Source organism: Malaya genurostris, chromosome 2, assembly GCF_030247185.1.
Source record: "Malaya genurostris strain Urasoe2022 chromosome 2, Malgen_1.1, whole genome shotgun sequence".
NCBI classification, from domain to species: Eukaryota; Metazoa; Arthropoda; class Insecta; order Diptera; family Culicidae; genus Malaya; species Malaya genurostris.
This window is the reverse complement of record NC_080571.1, coordinates 280,448,587-280,470,543: the sequence shown is the minus strand read 5'-3', so window position 1 is coordinate 280,470,543 and position 21,957 is coordinate 280,448,587. Positions and strand designations below refer to the sequence as shown.

At 36.2% G+C, this 21,957-nt stretch overlaps 1 protein-coding gene across 2 annotated transcripts in view; it reads left to right on the top strand.

The window, feature by feature from the left end:
• The window catches only part of LOC131430275 (leucine-rich repeat and calponin homology domain-containing protein), a 208,979-nt gene that overhangs the window by 152,386 nt on the left and 34,636 nt on the right, over nt 1–21,957 (top strand). For both annotated transcript variants that reach the window (XM_058595106.1, XM_058595105.1), the window contains exon 2: nt 15,861–16,005. In XM_058595106.1, the coding sequence (XP_058451089.1) occupies nt 15,861–16,005 (145 nt within the window). The remainder of the gene's footprint in view (nt 1–15,860; nt 16,006–21,957) is intronic.

Below are 21,957 nucleotides of genomic sequence, written 5' to 3'. Positions count from 1 at the left end.
AAGGGTGAAATTTATGAGAGACCGATTGCTTCCAACGAATTCTATAGCGCGTCTCGCCAAAGAACACTTGCCAGCTGGCAAGCTTCTTGGGATAAAGATAATCTGGGTCGGTGGATGCACTCAATTATTCCTAAAATATCGACAAAGGCATGGTTCAGGGGACTGGATGTGAGTAGGGACTTCATTCGTGTCCAGACTTATGTCCAATCACTACACGTTAGATGCACATCTCCTTCGAATTGGACTTTCCGAGACTAATCATTGTGCTTGTGGCGAAGGTTACCGCGATATTAACCATGTCGTTTGGACATGCGTGGAGTATCGTGATGTCAGATCTCAACTAATAAATTCCTTGCGTACCCAAGGTAGACTATCCAATGTCCCAGTTCGCGACATTCTTGCTTGTCGTGACGTTCCTTACATGAAACTTCTTTATTATTTCGTTAAGTCTATTGGAGTTCCAATTTAAATTTTATTTTATGTTAGATTGTTTTCTCTTCCATGAGTTCAACCAATAGCCAGCTATTTTATATTAAATAAAAGTAATGAACTGATACAAACAAACCTGAAATAGTTATAAGTTCATGTACAAAATAAATGTATTTCATTTAATGTAATTTATAATAGTAATATGTGAGAAAGTGAATACTATTGTTGGTACTTCCGATCTTAAGGCTGGATATCGGCATAGTAACATTCGGTTCATTCAATCACACACGAATAAGACCTACAATTCTTTAAAAAATTTCTGTTGATTTGATTTTTGGAAAAAATGTACCGGTAGCACACTATCTCCAAAACCAGGGGTTTAATCCGATCGACATTTGGTATATTCTTTTGGCATCTTAATACCTGTCATTTGAATCTAAGTTTGTAAAAATCGGTTAAGCCATCTCCTAGAAAAGTGTGTGACATTATTTGTCACATACACACGCTTGCACACACACACACACATTTACGCACACACACACACATACACACTCATGCACACACTCAAGCACACATACATACGGACATTTGCTCAATTCGTCGAGCTGGCTCGAATGGTATATGGCATTCGGCCCTCCGAATCTCGATTCAAAAGTCGGCTTTCACAGTGATTATTTGACCTTTGTATATGATAAATGCAATAATACTCTTGAAATTGACATTTTTACACTAAGCACCCTACCTCCGCAACGAGGGGTTTTTTCCTAATGAAAATTGGGATATTCTTATGGAATCTTAAGACCTTTCAGTTGAATCTAAGATGGTGAAGATCCCTAGTAAAGTAAGTGGTATTATTTTCATATTTTTGGTGCATATCACAATGTAACTCCGGTACCGAAAGTCAAATGCAAATGAAAGTTAGGAACTTTCTATGGGACCATAAGACCTTTCATTTGAATCTAAGTTTGTGAATATCGGTTCAGCTATCTCCGAGAAAAGTGATTGACAATATTTGTCACACACGCATACAGAAATTTACTCATTTCGTCGAGCTGAGTCGAATGGTATATGACATTCGGCCCTCCGGGTCTCGGTTCACAGTGATTGTATAGCCTTTCTATATGAGAAAGGCAAAAAAAGTTTCATTGACCGTTCATAGGGTAACGTTGTTTCATTGGGTTAAATTCGCGATGTGGCTTCGTAGCAAATGAATTTTGTTATTGCATGCTTCCATCACATTTTTCGGTCTATTCCTCAAACGGTTTTGGTGGAAAACTTCCGACCCAGTTCGCTTTTACATATCATTCGACACGGTTTGATAAAATGCTTCGCTTAGGACGGAAACAAAGAACAATATATTGTTGTGAACCATCAGACGATATCAGGAAAAATATGCTGAGTGACTTACGTTTGTTGGAATAATTACATTTTTCATGATTCTGCAAGTAAAATGTAGGCGACGACCGACGTCTATGGGAACTACCAAGTATAAGTTTTTATGGAATTACATAGATGTATTGGTGATCAGTAGACCACAACAAATATCACATTCCGCATTCATATGACTCGCTTATGAACTGATTGAGCAGTACACAGCCTCATGCCAAAGATCTTGATCTGTAACAAAGAATGAGAAATTTCGCTACAGGCGAGAAAATCAATGATAAGAGCATTTTGATTATAAATTGAATTATTGAATTGATCGTCTTAAGCAACATGCACAAACATATCTCTCTCAGGTTAGTCAATTAAAAATACTCATTATTTTTCAACCATCCACAGTCAGTGTCTGTTTTACTAGCGAACAAAACGTATCCACTGCACTCAATCTCTGAAAATATTTCGTGCTTCTATGTGTCGGTTTTGCACGATACGTTTTGTGCGATGATTCGTTCAATTCATGTGTTTGGAATTTTGCGCGCCTTATTTTGGCACTGAATTTCAGCTTAATGCTCGCTCATACCTAACATTTTCGAAAACTTGAACTTTGAGTTATTTTTGGATATCTCATACTACTGGAAAGTAAAATTTGCAAAGGCGTCCTATAGTAGAGTAAGTCGTATTCACAAGAAAAGCCATGCTTTCCACGATATTCTACTTTTCAAAGAAATACTATTCTGAATGGTATTCTCACAGTTGTTGATGAACCTCAGAACATTACTGCGGAATGAGTCAACTTGATCCACTTTGATTGAGCCATGACCAGTTTTGGGTAAACCGGTAAAAACAAGTAAACTGAGACGTATGTGGTTGCAAACCTATTTGTAGTTGTCGGTCGTTTTTCGTTTTCAATTATCTATGAAGAAACGTTTTAAGAGAAGCATGAAAAACGTATATTATTATGTTTTCGATTTGGTAGTATTCCGAAAAATTGTTATTTATTATTTATCTAGTTTAGCCTTATAGAATGTGAGAACTAATTCTGTGCATAAAAAGTTAATCGTCGTAAAAAGTATTATAAATTTTTCTAAATAATTCTCCCTTTCTGTTTCCCATAAAAACAAAATTAAAGACTTGCTTTTCAGAGAAAATTCTCACATAGAATCCAATAAATTATTCATTCCAATTTGTCCAACAAATCCTCACTTCCAAACTTTTGGAAATGATACAGGCAGAACTCGCATTTTTTCTTATAAACTACCAATTTCAGACGGTCAGTGATTTATTCCCCAGAGACGTTTCTTCGTGTGTCCGCACGTCGAATGGGGGAAAATCGATATCGAACGGCACCGTCTTTCTCCGTTCTCTAATGGTAAAATGTCTGCATTTCGAGATTCTACCTCAGCTGAACCCATTCCCATAATTCATCAAAAATCCTACGCTTTTGGTCCTTTTTATTTACAGACTCGTTAGCTCTGTGCTCAATTCAAGCCTGCCCATATCCCTGTTCGAATATCTTAACCCACTGTTTTTTTTCGTGCTTGGGCAAGTAACGGCCGAAATGTGATGCTTAACATTTTCCACAAGATGCCACTTCCATCACAATAAATATTCCCCCTGGTTCGAAGTAGAACTAATTCAGAAGCAAACTCTTTCCAAACCACCGCAGATTTATGGGAAGCCATTAGGTGGAAAATAAACCACTAACTTACATGGAAATCGACCGGCCAAACTGCATTAGAATAAACCAAATCCAAACCGAGCTTTTGTTGCAGCTCATTTTCCCAGCCCCACCCGTCTGTTCTTTATTAACGGTAGGCTTATAGGGAAAGTGTGCTGCTAAGCCGATTAGAGACTTCCAACCGGACGTATTGGTTCTGTATCGAGTTTCCTCGGCGAATTTTCTTTCCAGGCAGAATTCTTTCCCCGAAGAACTTTTTCCTCGTCACTTGTTAATTTGCTATTTGTGCGGTTCGACACGTGCACTTTAAATCTTCGCAATGTGTCTGTAACGGGATTCGGTCGAATAAATCCTCGCACGGGTTCCGGAGAAACAAAAAAAAATCAATTGAAAATGACGGTGGTTTGGTTGGGTGAAAGACGGCAGAGATTGCACTTCCAGGGGCCAACATCGGACCATTTTCCTTCTTACTAATGTTTGCTCATAAATTCGTCCGTCCGTTGTTTCCATCTCATCTCCCGGTTTGAGGCACTCATCGCAATGCCGCCACTGCCACTCGGGAGGTGGGAGGAGTGGCATCTTTGGTCTATGTTTGCTTACTTATTTAATTTCCTCTCGAAAAATAGCTGCTTCCGATCTAGATAAATATTTTCTTCGTCGCGCCTGTTCGAGAATTAATTTGCTGGGGATATGCCGACTGCATTCGGATAAGTCTGTTACTTGTTTTGTTTCATGTTTTGCTAATGGCAGCCACGCACGGGGTGGTGTCGGAAAGCTGTTGATGTTCCATTAAAAGTTTGCAAATTGTTGAACGTATCAATCAATTACCGTAACGTGGGGCGATGAGGGCGCTAGGAGTCGAGCCGCAACAATCGAAGACAAAGTTGTGGTTTTTGCATGGATAAAATATCGTACCCAGACCGCAAACCTGAGACTGTTGCACTGGTTGTCGGTACGCTTGTTCTCCGGGTTTACTGCTCTGCAAGGTAATCGTTAGTACGGTACTAATTTGTGATTTTATTTCCCTAGAGTGTAATTGAACGTAACGACGTATATCATGATGTCATCTCAACAGATTTGACTAACATCATGCTGCCTGCCGCCTTGGATAAAGTCGGTAGTTGGTATTGTTGCTTTAGTCATTTCATTAACATAACCGAGAAAGATGTAGATTCTGAATACATAAATGAAGACAGCTGCTGATGTTCTATTCTTGGTTCTGTTCAAGTGTAAATATTTTATGAACAGAAATTGAGTTTCGCTCTTATCTTCCACACTCATAAGTTAATGGAGTCCTGAGTAACACTTTATGAATTATTTCGTATGGTTGGATTCATTTTCTCGGACAGGTCAAGTACATAACGAACTGAAATAGTTTGAGACTTAAAGCAAAATGTTAAGCAAATAAAAAAATGGGTGGGTAATGTCAGAGATGTAACCGAAATGACATGACAATGATTATAATCGATAATCGCTCAGATTGTAATATAGTTAATTTTATCTATTTCATTTCTATAAAAATCTCCGTAGTCTTCGCCTTTAAGTTGGTTCGATAAAATCCTTGGTCTAGTCTCCTGATTGAGTTGGCTAAAATATGGTAGAAAGTTGAAGAACTTTATATACTTATTTTCCTTCTATCAACCTTTGTTTATTTTCATGGAACACCAAAACTGTGCCTTTTGTTTTCAAGTGATATTAATTCTGTCATATTGTCATATTGCAAGTTGTCATATGTTTGAGTGTTGACCGATTCCTAGTGTCAGTAAGAATAGTTAAGAATCGACTGCGGACGTCCGTTGAAATAGGAAAGATGAATTCCATAAAAAGAATGAAATACCATGATATTGTTTTTTAACCCGAATGTCAAAAAAATCCCTGAAATTAAAAATCCAAAAAATAGACCGCTTTCTTCATATCATGTGTACATGTACGGCGCTCTGTTCATAAGGGATATCTTCCAATATTTGTTTCACCATAGGATCGCAGTAGTTCGAGTAAGAGAAGGTTTTTGATTTCGATACATTAGATAAAAATTGGTGTTCTAGTAGAACAAGTCGTGACAGCCGTACGGTTTTGCTAAATCTTAAGAATATGTACATTTAATGATTTTAAGTAGAATTTTATTGCATTAGAATTTTTTTTGTCGAATAGGACATTGTTACTAATTGGTTTTATGCTTTCCATCACTATCAGAGCAAGCGAATTACTGTGCCATCATGCCGTTTATAATTTTCCCGCCGAACTGAGATTTCCACTTTCACTTCCGCAAGGAATGAAGAGTGGTCTGTACAAAACGCTTTGAAATTGCATCCATATGTACACCAAAAATTAATAAAAACAGTCATGTGTGCTCGGAAGAAAACGTGTAGCCAAAACCTCTAGATGACTAGAAAAAGGCTTTATGTTTTTCTTATTTGCACCAGTAATAATGAATATTTCCTAATTATACATCGAGATGCCCGAAAACTACTTCAATCCTCAATTAGTGGACCTATTATAATGTTCTTTTATGGACCTGGGATATCTGTTTCAAGTTTGAATAGAAGGAATATTAAAAAAAACTAAAAAGAAACGATACTATTTCACAAACCGGGAATATTTATCTCGCAAACCGGGAAATTGAAATCGGCAATTTACTTTCCCCGCTGATATACATCTAATAAAATTTGAAAATTTAAAATATTATTCTTTTGCAAGCTTACTCAGGAAAAAAAACTTTTAATCCACGTAGTGGTGTAATGGTGCCTTTCTCATATTACTTATATTTTCAAAAATGTTGCTAAGAGATTCTGTGAAAAAATTTTCTGTTCAATCTTGAATAAAATAATAAACTTTCTTTGGGTATAAACTAACATAACCTTTTCAATTTGTCAACAGTTATGTCAAGTTAATAAGAAATGCTATTAATTTTTATCGTCTAAATTATTAAACACAATTTACCCTATAGTTCTGGAACTGAGAGTCGGATTCGGATGAAATTAAACAGTAACTTATGAGACTATAGGAACTTTTATTTGAGCCTGTTTGTGGAAATCGATCAAATCATCTCTGAGAAAATTGAGTGAGTCTAATTCTAAACTTTTTAACCACTATTTCCGGTACTTCTGGAACGAGGAACTTGGAAACAGTATAGCCGAAGGCGGTTCGTTTAGTAAGTAATTAATATAGCCTACAAATTGAATGAGTTTTAAGCCAAATCTAGAAAAATTTAACTCATTTTTGCATCGTCGCTCTAAATGATGGTGTGAAATTCAATAGCCTATGGGACTATGAGATTTTTTATTTTATGAGTGACATTATTTGACACATACTCACACACATACACGCGCCGACACATACATTGCTCAGCTTGATGAACTGTGTCGAATGATATAGAACACTTAACGCTCTGGGCCAATTTTCACTAGCCAATTTTTGAAGAGATTACAACAGCAATAACACTAATAAGTAGGTACAAATTGATTATAAGAATTAGAAATTTACATTTTTTTTTCACCTAAAAATATAAATTTTCATGTGGGAACCCTGCACGCTATACTAAATTGAACAAAGCACGCTGCGAACGGAGCAAAGCCGCACGTACCGCCACGTGATAGTTTTGCATCGTGATTTTGAATGACGATTTGAATGTTTTAACACTCATCGCCCTATAACTTCGGAATCGGAAGTCGGGTCAGGATGAAATTCCACAGTATATTTATATATGTATATAGACAATGAGAACTTCAATTTGAATAATGATTCGTGAAAATAGTCTTAGCCGTTGTTGAGAAATTATCGGTGTTTTCGGAAGCGGAAACCGGGGACTAGTAATCCCAAAGCAGTTTTATATGTCCACTAACTAACAAGATCTGCCAAACGAGATGAATTTAGCAGTAAGTTTTATACAAATGTACACCTTGTTTCGCCATCGCTTGTGAAAAAATACTCATGAAACTGAAACCGAAAGTCGGATCTGGATCAACTCTTCGGGGAAGAATCTTAAGACCTTTTATTTGCTTCTTAGTTTGTAAAAATCGGTTAAGAAATTTCCGAGAAAATTGAGTTTTGGTGCATATCACCCTGTAATTCCGGAACCGGAAGTCGGATCCAAATGAAACTCAGGAAATTTGTATGGGACCTTCATGTAAATATAAGTTTGCGAAAATCGATTCAGCCATCTCTGAGAAAACTGAGTGACATTATTTGTCACATACACACACAGACATTTTGTAATCTCGACGAACTGAGTCGAATGGGCCTCGGTTGTACATATAAACTTGATTCGGCACTAATTGTTCCTCATTTCCTGTTCCGGAAGCACCAAAGGTAGTGAAGAAAAGCTCCAAAAGTGGAACTCACATCGATTTCTCAGCGACGCTTGAACTAATTTTCACAAATCTTGATTCCAATTGAAGCTCAAAAGCTACTGTGAAATTTCATCCGGATCGGACTTCCGGTTCCGCGGGGCGATGAGTGTGGAAGCTTTCAAACCTCCATATAAAATGACGATACAAAACTAGTACCGCACCGGTATGAGCAGGTACGGATGAAGAAAACACAACTCGCCTTTACAAACAATGCACACAGCGGGTTATGTTCAATTTCGTACACGCTATAGAAAAAAAGAAAACCAACACCTAAGCTGATTACTTTCCTCAGATATAATGTGACCGATTTTCACAAATTTTGGTTCAAATTAAAAGTCGTATGATCTCATACAAAGCTTTAGAATTTCATCCGAATACAACTTTCGGTCTCGGAATTACAGGGTGAAGAGTGTTAAGAATTGTGTAGCGTCTCTTAAGTAGCAGGCGAAGTCAAAAACGTGAGAAAAAAATTCTAAACTGCTTCTTGCTCAATTTGCTTTTGATATGGTGTTTTTCCGTATGTTCAGGGTAGTTCACTGGTAAAGCAGTTCTACGGTTTGGTGGAGCAGGTTCGCCAGTTTCAATTTTGCCACAGCAAGTTCTTTTTTCTAATTTAGTTTTTCTTGTTTCATCCTTCTTTTTTTACTCTTTGTTGTTCGTTTTAAAAGAACAAAGTGCTTATAAAGACTTAATGTAACGAAGACTGAGAAAATAAGAATTTTAAGAGTTAAATTTTTTTTAATTTGATTTTTTAACGTTCGAGAATAATTTAATTCTAGAATGCAGCACATGTGTAACTCTATTTAAACAGAATCAGTGCAGTTCAAAGTAAGCCTCTTCAAATTATTATATGCATAATTGCAATATATAATTAATTTTAAAATTGTTCATCCGCGTATCGGATTTTATCTCCCTGCATAGCATTTCAAGTGTGCATAACAATTTTTCATTGTATTATAATTCTCCGCATGACAATCAACTACGCGAACATCATATGCCTCCAAAGACATCAGCTGCACGGGATTTGCATAGCCGTGAGTGAGGGAGTTTATAGAATAAGTCCAGGAGAATGCAGTGAAATTGGTTTACGTTGGCGACGCTTATGTGACGGCGGGTGCAAGTGACAACGGTTCACCGGTTGGTGTCACTGTAGCTGGGGTGGTTCGATTTCAGTATTTTTCAGTTATGCTAACGTGCAAACCTGTCTAGTGCTAGGAAGATTTCCGTGTCCACCCTGGTGAAAACAGCCCATTACTGCAATAGACGGACGCGTCGCTCGTGTAGACAATGACTCTTCTGCCGACAGACGTCGTCGTTGTTGTTGTTGTTGGCGCTAGCTGACATCAGTTTTTATCATCCTACCGAAGTAGGCGTGAATTATTTCTACTTTTCATCAATATGATAACTTTGCCACGGTCCCATCCTCCATGTCTTCCATGGTAAAGAGCGATGCCGAGATACTTTCGCAGCTTGGAATTTCCACTCCAACGAGCAACCGTCGAATACGTGATGAGTTTACTGTCAAACAACATGTTGAAGATGGGGACCTTTGCTCTTCTGTAGACTGTATCAAAGTAATGCCTGTTGCAAAAGAAGTAATACTGAAATGTAAACTCATCAGCCGACTTCAAAAAAAAATTCGCTCTTTAGTGATTTACGAGAGCTGAATAGTATATTTTGTTCCCTCAGACGGGGTGCCTTCATCGCCTTAACCTGTTTTCAGTAGACTGATCGCGTTCTTGAAAGTTACTGGCGGAAGACAGCAAGAAGTCCCTGAGAACGCTCGACATAATAATTCAATTCCTGCTCCCTTTGGCGAAGAGGAGATATAAGCGCCCATTGCTAATGGGTCTCTCTGGATAACGATCGTGGTCCAAGAGTTAACAGAATTTGTTTTTTATGCGGCTCCCGTCAAGGCAAAAGTCCTACTTGATTAAGATAAATTACTCTTGCCCATTGCACTCTTAAAGGAGTAGAGGAGGTACATACTATCAGTGTTCGTTTTGTTGCATTATTCAACCACACCGATTAGCGACGAATGACGGACCTCACGGACTTTTTGTTGTCTCTGCACAGGTTGATTAATGAACCTGATGTGTATCGCTTCTGACTCGTCAGACTGAAGAAGTTATGGTTGTCTAATGGTAGTATAATGTCTAGAGTTTTCCAGTTTAGTCCAAACATGCACAGTCTGTTCTTGAGAGTGCTTTGGGAAACGAGAGACATTTTTCCAGTATTTTTTTAATGATATGCATACAAGAGCTTTCACACATTCACTGAAACCAGGCGCGTAGCCAGAGAAAATTTTCGGGGGGGGGGGGGTTTTAGAACATGGTGATAATTCAACACATGTACAATTTATATCACAATATTTCCCATGGGTTATAATTTTTTGTTTCGGGGTGGGTTTTGAATCCCTAAAACCCCCCCTGTATACGCGCCTGACTGAAACTGATAGTTTATTGCGATAGAGATATCTCAAAATCAAAATTCGTGATGTTAAAAATAACACCTAGAATTTATTTTTACCAAAGATTTTGTTCAGTATCAGTTGCCAAAGAAAAGTAGTTTGAGAAAAAACACTGTTTAATGAAATAGTAGAAATGAAAATATGAGCAACCCTAGGAACGAAACTCGATTTCGTAACCCTTTCTCTTATCTGAGGAAATTGATCTGCCAATTGAATTACTGTGGATGTGATAAATCACAACTCGGAGAGTAATTCGTTTGAACCGAACTCATTTCATGGTGACTGGTGTCATAACGAAATAATAAATTCATCGAAATTTAATTGAAGCACAAAATTTCCAGATTTTTCAGTAAAAAATTTTCCAGCCCAAAAGTCGACTAACCAAGAATTATACTGTAAAATCTGGATGAAACGTTACAGAGTTACGAACTGTACTACTTCTATCAGAATGTAAACTTGCAAGCTTGAGGCCTACATTTGACATCAACTAAACGTCGTTTTAATTGATACTGAAAACGATTCAAATGATCAAACTCGTGCTCGAAGGCTATGAAGAGAGGTTCTCACGAGGAGCACAGGATACGTTCTGATGCACGACGAAAATTATTCTTATGAAAATGAGTACTTTGGGCTTCCCCCATAACAATTTTATATGGTTGCGGCTCAAGAAGGTTCCGGTAATTAGATAACTTCATTAAAAATGTCTGATTTAGTAATCGATTTGCAATTGCGGATAAGAACCTCATGTTTTTGCTATAGTAATCTATAGTCAATGAAATGAATAAAGTCAAACTGTAGCATTAGGTCATTCATAGCAGCACATAAAGACCCAGTACAGCTTTAGGTAGATTTGACTAGCTGCCACTACAATCTAGAGACACTTTTGTGGTACCATAATCGCTAGGGTGCCTGCAAATAAGCAAAGTAAAGCCTCGGTATTAAATTTCTGTAGTGGAATTAGATCTTCTGTTTTAACAGACTTCGCAGCCTATTCACAATGTACAGAACCATTGCATCGCTGGTGTTACGATTCTAGTGACACTACGAATCCTTCCAGGTCGGGGCTCAAACATACGACAACTGGTTTGTTAGACCAGTGTCCTATGCATTGAACCGCCAACCCGGGACGTAATAAGGGTCATCTCTAATTTCGAAAAGCGATAGTGCCCGAATGTTTGAATACCTCAAAATAAGACCTTACGCAAAATTTGTACTAAATCGGGCATGGGTAAGTGGTGCCGCCTGACAGTAAATATTTTCGTTATTGTAAAATCATGAGATTACTCTACGTTTATTTCTGAAACGAATGTTGCTTCCGATATATGGCTTTCAATCGATATAGGGATAAAAGGCCAGTTTCACAATTGATGACGTCTTTGCGTCATAACGAAAAATAAAAAAAACTCACAATGCAGTGTAATTTGTGAACCTTGGGTTGTAGTTTACAGATATGATGGAACTTTGAATCTTGCCGATTAAATTTGGAATCTGGATAAAGGAATCAAAACTGTGAATCTAGTGATTCTAGAGTCTAGTGATTCTGCAGTCTGGAATATGAAGAATCAGAAGAATTTAATTTTCAATAGAATTCCAAATCTGCTTGAAAAAAATAAATAAATAAATAAACAGAAAGGTAGTGTCATCCGATTTTTTTTAAATTTTTTGCAGATATTTGAAAACCTGATAGTTTTGCAATGACTGAGCGGAAACATATATTGGAGAAGCCAAATGAATGAAAAACTAAAAAAAAAAAATTCATCTTTTCTGTTAGTTTTTCATTCATTTGGCTTCTTCAATATATGTTTCCGCTCAGTCATTGCAAAACTGAACTTAGTTATAGCAGCTTTACGTCAAACAACTAAAATTAATAAATCCTGATAAAATCTATAATATGCTAAGCTCCTCGATCTTGAATCGTTAATCATGAAAATGAAAAAAAAAAACAAATCTATCTGATTTCTTGATTTCATGAGTTTTGGTTTAGAGTCTATGATTTATGATCCCTGATTCTTGAGTTTTTATTATTGATTCTTGACTCTTGATTTTTGACTCTAGATTCTAATGTCTTGACTCTTGACTTTTAACTTTTGGTTCTTGATTCTTGACTCTTGAATTTGACACTCCTAAAGTCTTGACTTTTGACTCTTGATTTCTGATTCTTGATTTCCTGATGCTTGATTATTTATTCTTTTTTTTTCCTTGTCTTTACGTTTCGTCTTAGACTCGTCAGTGCAGAGCAGTTCAAATTGAATTGCTTAGTGCAAACTTAAACAGTTTAATTTGAACCGCAAAGCAGACGTAAACTTAATGCTATTTGCAAAACACTTTTTAAATTAGCCTCGAAAGGTCATGTCTTTTCTGACGTGCCGAATGAAATGTTCTATTCTACTATGTTTGTTCTCTATTGTTTGTTATCTGTTGTCTCTAGACTCTTAATCCTTGACTCTTGAGTTTTAATTCTTGTCTCTTGATTCCTGACCCTTACTTCTTGATTCTTGACTCTTGATTCTTGAATTATGATTCTTGACTTTTGACTTTTGACTTTTGACTTTTGACTTTTGACTTTTGACTTTTGACTTTTGACTTTTGACTTTTGACTTTTGACTTTTGACTTTTGACTTTTGACTTTTGACTTTTGATTTTTGACTTTTGACTTTTGACTTTTGACTTTTGACTTTTGACTTTTGACTTTTGACTTTTGACTTTTGACTTTTGACTTTTGACTTTTGACTTTTGACTTTTGACTTTTGACTTTTGACTTTTGACTTTTGACTTTTGACTTTTGACTTTTGACTTTTGACTTTTGACTTTTGACTTTTGACTTTTGACTTTTGACTTTTGACTTTTGACTTTTGACTTTTGACTTTTGACTTTTGACTTTTGACTTTTGACTTTTGACTTTTGACTTTTGACTTTTGACTTTTGACTTTTGACTTTTGACTTTTGACTTTTGACTTTTGACTTTTGACTTTTGACTTTTGACTTTTGACTTTTGACTTTTGACTTTTGACTTTTGACTTTTGACTTTTGACTTTTGACTTTTGACTTTTGACTTTTGACTTTTGACTTTTGACTTTTGACTTTTGACTTTTGACTTTTGACTTTTGACTTTTGACTTTTGACTTTTGACTTTTGACTTTTGACTTTTGACTTTTGACTTTTGACTTTTGACTTTTGACTTTTGACTTTTGACTTTTGACTTTTGACTTTTGACTTTTGACTTTTGACTTTTGACTTTTGACTTTTGACTTTTGACTTTTGACTCTTGACTCTTGACTCTTGACTCTTGACTCTTGACTCTTGACTCTTGACTCTTGACTCTTGACTCTTGACTCTTGACTCTTGACTCTTGACTCTTGGCTCTTGACTCTTGACTCTTGACTCTTGACTCTTGACTCTTGACTCTTGACTCTTGACTCTTGACTCTTGACTCTTGACTCTTGACTCTTGACTCTTGACTCTTGACTCTTGACTCTTGACTCTTGACTCTTGACTCTTTACTCTTTACTCTTTACTCTTGACTCTTGACTCTTGACTCTTTGACTTTGATGTTTGATGTTTGATGATAGATGTTGAATGTTGACATTTTTAGGTATTAATTTTTAATTTTATTTTTAGATTTTTTTATTTTTGTCTTGAATTTTATGTTTAATGTTTGTTTTTTTTTGTGGTCAATCGTTTTGTTTATTTAATGAAAAGTTTTCTTATGCCTATTTGCGTACAAACTTTACATGGTTGATTGAGCCATTTTTTGCCAGGAAAAACAAATTTTAAATTATTGCATCTCGTCGTCACCTTCGTTTTGTTAGGGGAGATGAGCTTCCATTTCCATCCAGCGATGATTGAAAGACACTGTATTCGTGATTTGTCTTATGATTCATTGCTTCATCACCGTTGTTTTGGGTGGTTTCCGTTTTCGTTTCGTTTTCCTTGTTATTCGCAGTCTTGCGGTTGTAAAATAAATGCGTGTTTTTCTGTTCCAATTTTAGTTTTTGATTATAGGTTTAGAAAGAATCATTTTACCGTTTTCGAAAATTCATGAACAATTAACTTGTGATTATCGAAATTCGGTCTCGATTCTTGAACTGAATTTCGAAGTATCATTGCAGCCTGTCACGGTGATTTTAATACATCTAAAAATTTTTCCTGGATTATGAAAACTCTAATATATGACGGATCCTACCAAACCAGTCAAAACAAAATTGCCGCAATGTTGCAACCCACTTCCAATATTATGTACCTGTTATGAAGAAAATTCCTCGCATATTCTGCTCGACAAAGTTTGAGTCTCGCGTGTCTGCCGACCACTCTCAAACAAGATTAATAGCGGTTGTATTTAAATTAGTAGCAATTACTTTTCGCCCAATCGAAACCCACGTACATTACAACGGTAGAGACTCATTGCGTAGAAGGCGCCCACGGTACTCGAAATGACCGACTGGTGGTGGGGTCCCAAACAAGTTTTGGTTTTCGCCTAAAGCCAGCATACTGTTGTTTTTTTGTTGCTGCACCGACCGTTCATGAATCGGGACCGTACTCAAAGCTGCATATGAAAAATTATGAATGAACCGAGTAAAGGACTGACTGAGTCCTGGTGGTGGTGGAAATACCGGTTCTGGTCATACGACCGATTGTAAGTGGGTTTCGCACGAAACACGTTTGCGATTTACGAGACAAGTTATTAATTTTGCCACGGGCGTTTGTTTTTATGCTACGATTCAGTTTCCACACGGGTGACCGTTTGCTAAAAGAAACAAACTTTCGACGATTGGGAAAATTATGTTTGAGTTTTTACTTGGCCGTTTGATAGCATACTTGGGCAACCAACTGTGACAATCGAATGCCAATCCACGATAAATCGAAGTGACGTTTGACATCTGTGCCCTAGTGAGAAATAAGCGATTTAGATCAAGACATTTGCCACTCGTGTGGTTAATTGCTGTTGCTCTGTGTGAAAATTGGCAACGAAAATCGGAGCAATTTGAAAAATTAGAGCAAACATCTGGTGTTCGCTCAATCGATGCGGTTATGTTGTGGAGGAAAACAGCGATACAAAATTGGCAACCCCATCGTGATTTAATTAATCGAGGTCAATTAGCGTTTAATTCCATTCAAAGTCTACAACTTCGAACATGGATATAAAACTTGATTACACAATTGGGAGCAACTAATCGTTCCCTAGTTCGATGGCCACTTGTCTAGGCCATGAGAGGAAGACATAAATCTATTAATAAACTGCTGTGTGCCGACTGGTTCCGTGCGATAGAAACTGAACTCGATGGGCAAAGTGTCTTCGTCTGATCAAAGCGAAGGAAGTAGTAATCCCATTCAGTTAATTTGGTAATCCAAACCATTTCGTTTCATATCCATCTTTAATTTATAGCAACGCTAAAGAATGAGGGCTTGATGAGTAGATTTGATAAAAGTATATGGGAATCATGATGAAGTTGACTCATATGATTCAAGTTTATTTTTGTTATCAACTAAAGCTGAACTATGATGAGAATTTATTCAATGGTTATTCTAAAAAAATCTCTTCTTCTATTTGCAGACTTATCGCGCAATCGGTTTTGTGAACTGCCAGAGGACATCACATCGTTGGCATTCCTGGAACGCTTACTTGTCTTTCACAACACAATACGCTCGATACCGGACACGATCCGAGGACTGCATTCACTAACATATCTAGATCTAAGGTTAGTATCTGTTCGGTTGCTGATTTTTTCATCATGGAATATCTCTTCACACAAATTTACACAGTTTTTCCAATTCACGAAATATGTGGTCTGATCTGATAGGTTTTAAAATAAGTAAATAAATGATTTTTCGTAAGAGATTCATACTGTACTTCGGACTGTCTTCAGTTTTGCCCAAATATGACAGACAAATTTAATGTATATTATCTGAGAAATGAATGGCAGAAAGTTCAAAGTCGCCGATGATAGAAGCGATACTTTTCTGGCCATTGCAGAATAGTCAGCAGATGAATTTAGTCAACCAGTTAATTTTGCAATACTTAAGGAAGAAAATGTAAGTAAAAGTAAAAGGAATTCAGCTATACTGACTACTGTGAGCAATGGAATGTGAAGTCATCAAAGGTTTTAAAACAAGCTTTTGAGCCAAAAGTACCGAAACGAAATAGTAAAACGTATGAAGATGAAATTGTTGTAACAAGCCGCTACAGAGAAAGGACACTTTTTGTTTATCAATTTACTATTTGTTTCCGAATCGAGAGGGAAAATAGATTAATGAAAAACGAAAAAATGAAAATTTTCAAAAAAGAATCACCAGAAATAGAGACTTGAGCCAATAACCTTGCTTTTATAGAGGAGATACTATTCTGATATAGGTGGGAACACTTTCCAGAAGGTAACCTGATTAAGTGATACGAAACACGTGCATGATACTTTGTTCGTACCGGTTAAAATTTCGTATGTATCACTTCCTGATGGTTGATCTGATATCGCAAATCTCGTTCTGACTATTTCAACCAGCCATCATCGTATTTCTCTTGCTTTGTTCCACGTTAAGAGATGTCGGATGGCTTGGGAGTGTTCTTTTTATAATGCCGCGGGTCAGCCCGCATTGTTTATTATTTACTATTCATTAGGATCAGGTAAAAACCCAATGGAGCTGAAATATTATAGCCTCTCTCTCTCTTCATCAAGCTCAAAATCTCCTCATCTTTTATATCAACAGATTACGATTGAATTCTGAGAAATAGATGAGATCGGAGATTGCGAAAGTTTATATCTAGGCTCAGTTTTTCTAACAATTCGGGGCAATCAGTTCGAGATTGTAACAAATCCCCCACGAAAATTACTCTAGAGATGTCTAGGCGAACAACAAGTTTTCAGCGCTCACGATAGCTGCAGAAATCTGGCATCTTCCAGGTCTTTAATAGAATGATACAATTAAAAATTGCCGGCAAATGATAGTTTTTGACATTGCAGGTTCAATTCATTCAGATACAGCAAAAATAAATAGGGTCTAAGATGGTTACCTTGAGACCTACCTTAGTTTGTTAGAAAAGGTGCGGCTTGATATAGTTTGAATATTAACAGACGCGTACAAAGTATCATGTACGTGTTTCGCGCTATACAATCGGATTGCTTGCTGGAATGTGTTCTTACAAAACCGAATTACTTGCAGAAAAGCGAAGAGAGTGCTTCTGGTGTAAACAGTCTAACAAATCGATTGCATATAGTTTAAATGACAGCAACAAACTCGTGCCGTTTTACCCCATTTCTTTTCTAGTTATAATATTCAGTTGAAATATGAAATATAAAGACCTAAACATAAGATTACTAATAGATTCGATGACCCTACGAATCTGGTTGTACCGTTTTACCCCAATTTATCCTTTAACTGAGTCTTAAGATTTATTGAATCTATTTGTAATCTTATGTTTAGTTCTTTCTTCGTAATACCAATCGATTTTAATCAACCACAATCTGCCTCCTATCGAAATACGAAATAAAGTTATGACATAAATAGGGGTAAATAGGGTTAAACGGGCTAGTACTGTCATTCTATTATGTGCACTTGGATCACTGAAGTTTTCTACGTAAAATGGACCAATATTTATAGGTCATATTGGATCTGCTTCGGAATTGTAAATCTGAATTCAACATAAAATTATATTTGAGAGAAAATCGGGGTAAAACGAAGTAGCACGAAGCATGCAATCATGGAAACTATCTTTGACTTATTTTTGAGGTTATATGCGAAACATAGAATTGCCTTGTTTAACCACAATTGCTCCAAACACCAATCAGTAGAACTGTAAATTCATAGAAGATGTGGTCATGTTTATTAAAAACAATCCATTTATCGAACTTAAGAACATGTCAGGAGTAGCTTCCGATTAGTCTAATTTATTTTCTCAGAGTTTCACAGTTAGTTTTCGAAGGAAAGCCAGAAAAAAGATAAATTGGAGCAAAACGAACATGATAGTGAATTTTGCGGATCTTCTAACTATCACCTATCAATTCTACGGCAATTTGAAAATATTTGCTTAGGTTTTTATGAAATTATTAATCGTTTTCTCCCCACTGTGCAACATTTTCGGGGTCGATTTTTGTCTTTGACAATTATTATTCGCAAATATTCGTAATTTCATTTATCTATCTTCCTTCTCGATCTGTTTCTCGTTGTCAGTAATAAACAGTGAAAACTGAATCAAGACTGCTTTTAGTGTGTCTTAGTTCGAAATTCTGAATAAATCAGTGTCAATTGCAGAAAAAAACAATAATTAATTGGAATTTATTTTAAACCGTAACAACTGATAAGCAGTTGTATCACGTTTTAGTCCGGGTAGGCATTTCAATGCATAGGGCGCTGATCTTACAAGCCTGTTGTCATATTTTCGAGTCCCAATCTGGAAGGGTTTTTAGTGTCAGTAGGATCGTAGTACTAGCCGTGCAATGATTCTGTACGGTAAGAATCGGCTGCGAAATCTACCCAAACAGAAAAACCAAATTGCACCAAAAGAATCTAATGACATGATTTTATCATATTTTGAAAAGGATAGTGTAAATCAAGTTGAACATAACTCGGAACTGCTAGCGATTTTGCAGGTTGGTAGCAATTTTTTTTTTCAACATGCCTTAAAAAATCTGCCCACCCTTAAAAAGGGTAATGTGTAGCATCCTGCCTGCTATTCGATTTTAAGATTTTTAATACAGTTGTTAAAACGGTATCGAAACTGTAAGAGAAACGTTTCAAAATTTTGCTCGTGTATTGCGAAAAACGAACTATTCGCACACCAAACTGACAAAATGGTTGAATATGGCCAAATCAATTGTCATCAATGCAATAAAAGCTTTCGTAGAACGTTTGTCTACAGTCAGAAATACTTGATCGACTGAGAGGGACCGAAAGCCGAAGGACACGACCTGCCAAAAAAGGTGGCCGGTTGTATCTCTGTTCTCAGGAGCTCAGGCTACTAGGTTTGAAACCTTTCGTTTCCTTATCTTTGAGAGTAATTTTGCAAAAAATTTACCGCATAGCTCTAGAATTATGTTTATGATGGAGAGATTATAATTGAAAATGTGTATTTTTGGTTGCAATTAAAATAAAGTACATAGCTTATATGATTAAGAATGGAGTAATCTTTAAAATTCCCAGACACGATCCAAAATATGTCAGAGTGGTCAAAATATTCCTATTCTCTGAGTTCTATGAGATGTGTAACAAGAGAGCCATGTCGGACCACTCATTTTCGTGCTATTCGTGAATGATCTATGCAGCGAATTGTCGTCACTTCAAGTAATGTATTCAGGTGATATTAAACTTGATGGTTTCATTATCAGTCTTATGGATTGATGCACTCTACCAATAAACATTTAGAAATTTCTCATAGGTAAAGTCCAGTATTGGGCACTCTGTTTGTCCACTTCAGCTGACATTTTATGTCACCTGAAGGAATTATTCATCTGTCCATTTTAGCTTCTGTTTAAAAACTCGCCAATTTGTCACGATAACACTAAATTAACTCCGACTGTAGCCGCAGTTAGCCAAAACTTTATTGGGTTTTGTTGAGTTGCGTTGGTTTCTTGTAGAGTTATGAGCTCGTAAATTCATTAGAAACAAAACTTTAAATTTTTGGTCTACGGTTTCAAGTCGCTGCACAGTGGTTCAAAACTGCAAATTCATGTCTTTAATTATTTGGTGACCTTGTTACCAACTTTTCCTTGTTGGTGTCTTCTGCAAAGTTGTAGTGGTTATTGACGCGGTCTTATGGAAATGAACGACCATATTCCAGCTCGTGTGTAAAGACAAATTGAAAAATTAACTTTTTACTGGAGGCTAATTATAATTGTTATCTCATTATTCGGTAGTATCACTTAAAAGGTTTGAAAATCTTTTTTTTTTCATTATAACTTCTTTCACATTAATTCTAGAGAAATGTTTTGTTCAACAAAGTGTTAGATTTTGTAAAAATATGTAAAATTGTAGAGAACTTGAAAGATCTATGACAATGTTTAAAATAGCTATGAATCGAATTATTAAGAAAATTATCATATTTCGTACTTAATAATTTCAGAAGGTTGCAAAAAGTTGCACATCAAACCACTCTAGTTTTAAAGTATTTTTAATTTACATCAAAATCTTGAAGAAATGGTTTGTATCCGATAGTATCCTAGCATCCTATGAGCGAATGTATATCTGATGTATATGAGATGTATGGATTTTAAGTATTAAAATATTTTTTTAAACATAAAAAAATGATCATTATACATTATATATAAGTTTAATAAACTCTATTTCATCTTCTTAATCGTTCGAACTACAAGTATGCATTCTACACCTACTGTGATGAATGCTTACACTTATCGTTGTAACTCAAAAACTTTCATGGCGTTTTCGATAGTTTCCTCCAGTTTGTTACTACAGAATCAGAAGACAAAAGAAAGGCCGCGTCAATAACCCCTACAACTTTGTAGAAGACACCAATAAGAAAAAGTTTACGATAATAATCATATGTTAAGTTTCGTCTATCTATCAGTATGCATCCTTGGTACTTCTCTACAACCTTTGAGCCTGTATTTTGATCATAACGTTTAATTGAAATTGAGGTGGAGTGCACTGACGTTCTTTAAGATGAAAAATTTACGCATTTGTCAAGGCAACACGGTCTATCAACGGTAGTGGCATCTAGTCAAATCTTCCAAAAAAATTATTGGGTCTTTCGCGGTAGAATGTATTTTTTTTTCTCTTTTAGAGTTTCCAGCTCGTAGATTCATTAGTAACACAAATTTGAATTTTCGGCCCGTAATTACAAATCGCTTACTAAAGCATACGTTTCGTTGCGTAAAATACCACGTTTTGGAAGTATAGAATTTGAAAATGCGAATTCATTTGAAAATTCAAAGGATTATAAAAAAACAGTCGATTTGGTCATCACAAAAAATCTTGGGAAATTTGAAAAAGAAACTTTGCAAATTGTGACCATTTGAACAAATATTGATGTGAACCGTTTATTTTTGACTTCGTAATGCAAAAACCTGAGATTTTAATGAAAAATGTAGATAACAAACCGATGATGTTTTTGCAGAGGAGCAGGATCATGTTTTGTAGCGTACGACGGCACATTGGTGAAATTACATTCCCCGTAAGCAATGTTCTACAAAATAGCCGCTCATGAGACACAAGACCAAATGTCACAAAACAAATTTTCTTAGAATGTGAATAACATTCACACACAATGATTTGAGAGATATTCACCTACTTGGCTTTACCTAAAAATGTTGGAAAGCTAACGTAAGATTAAAAACACCTTGAATTTCTGATTCGTAGTTACAAACCCCTTGCCAGATCATACATTTCGTGATCTGTATGTATCCTTTGTACTACTATATAACGTCTGACCCCTTGTTTTGGTCATTTGTTTCTATTTCAATGTCTGGTTTGCTTACTTTTTGGATAGATATGAACTCAAATTGTTCCTAATCTCTTCCAATTAATTCGCCTATCATAAGATTCAATACGAATATTACTGTGATCCTGAAACCACCGAGAATAGCCATCCGTGTAGAGCTTTTGATGTGTGTAAGAAATTTAGCGGTTTTTTGACAAAGTGATCACCAAGTAGCAACTTGTCTATTTAGGCGCTTTTGCCTTGGTAATTCATGCGTGCAATATCG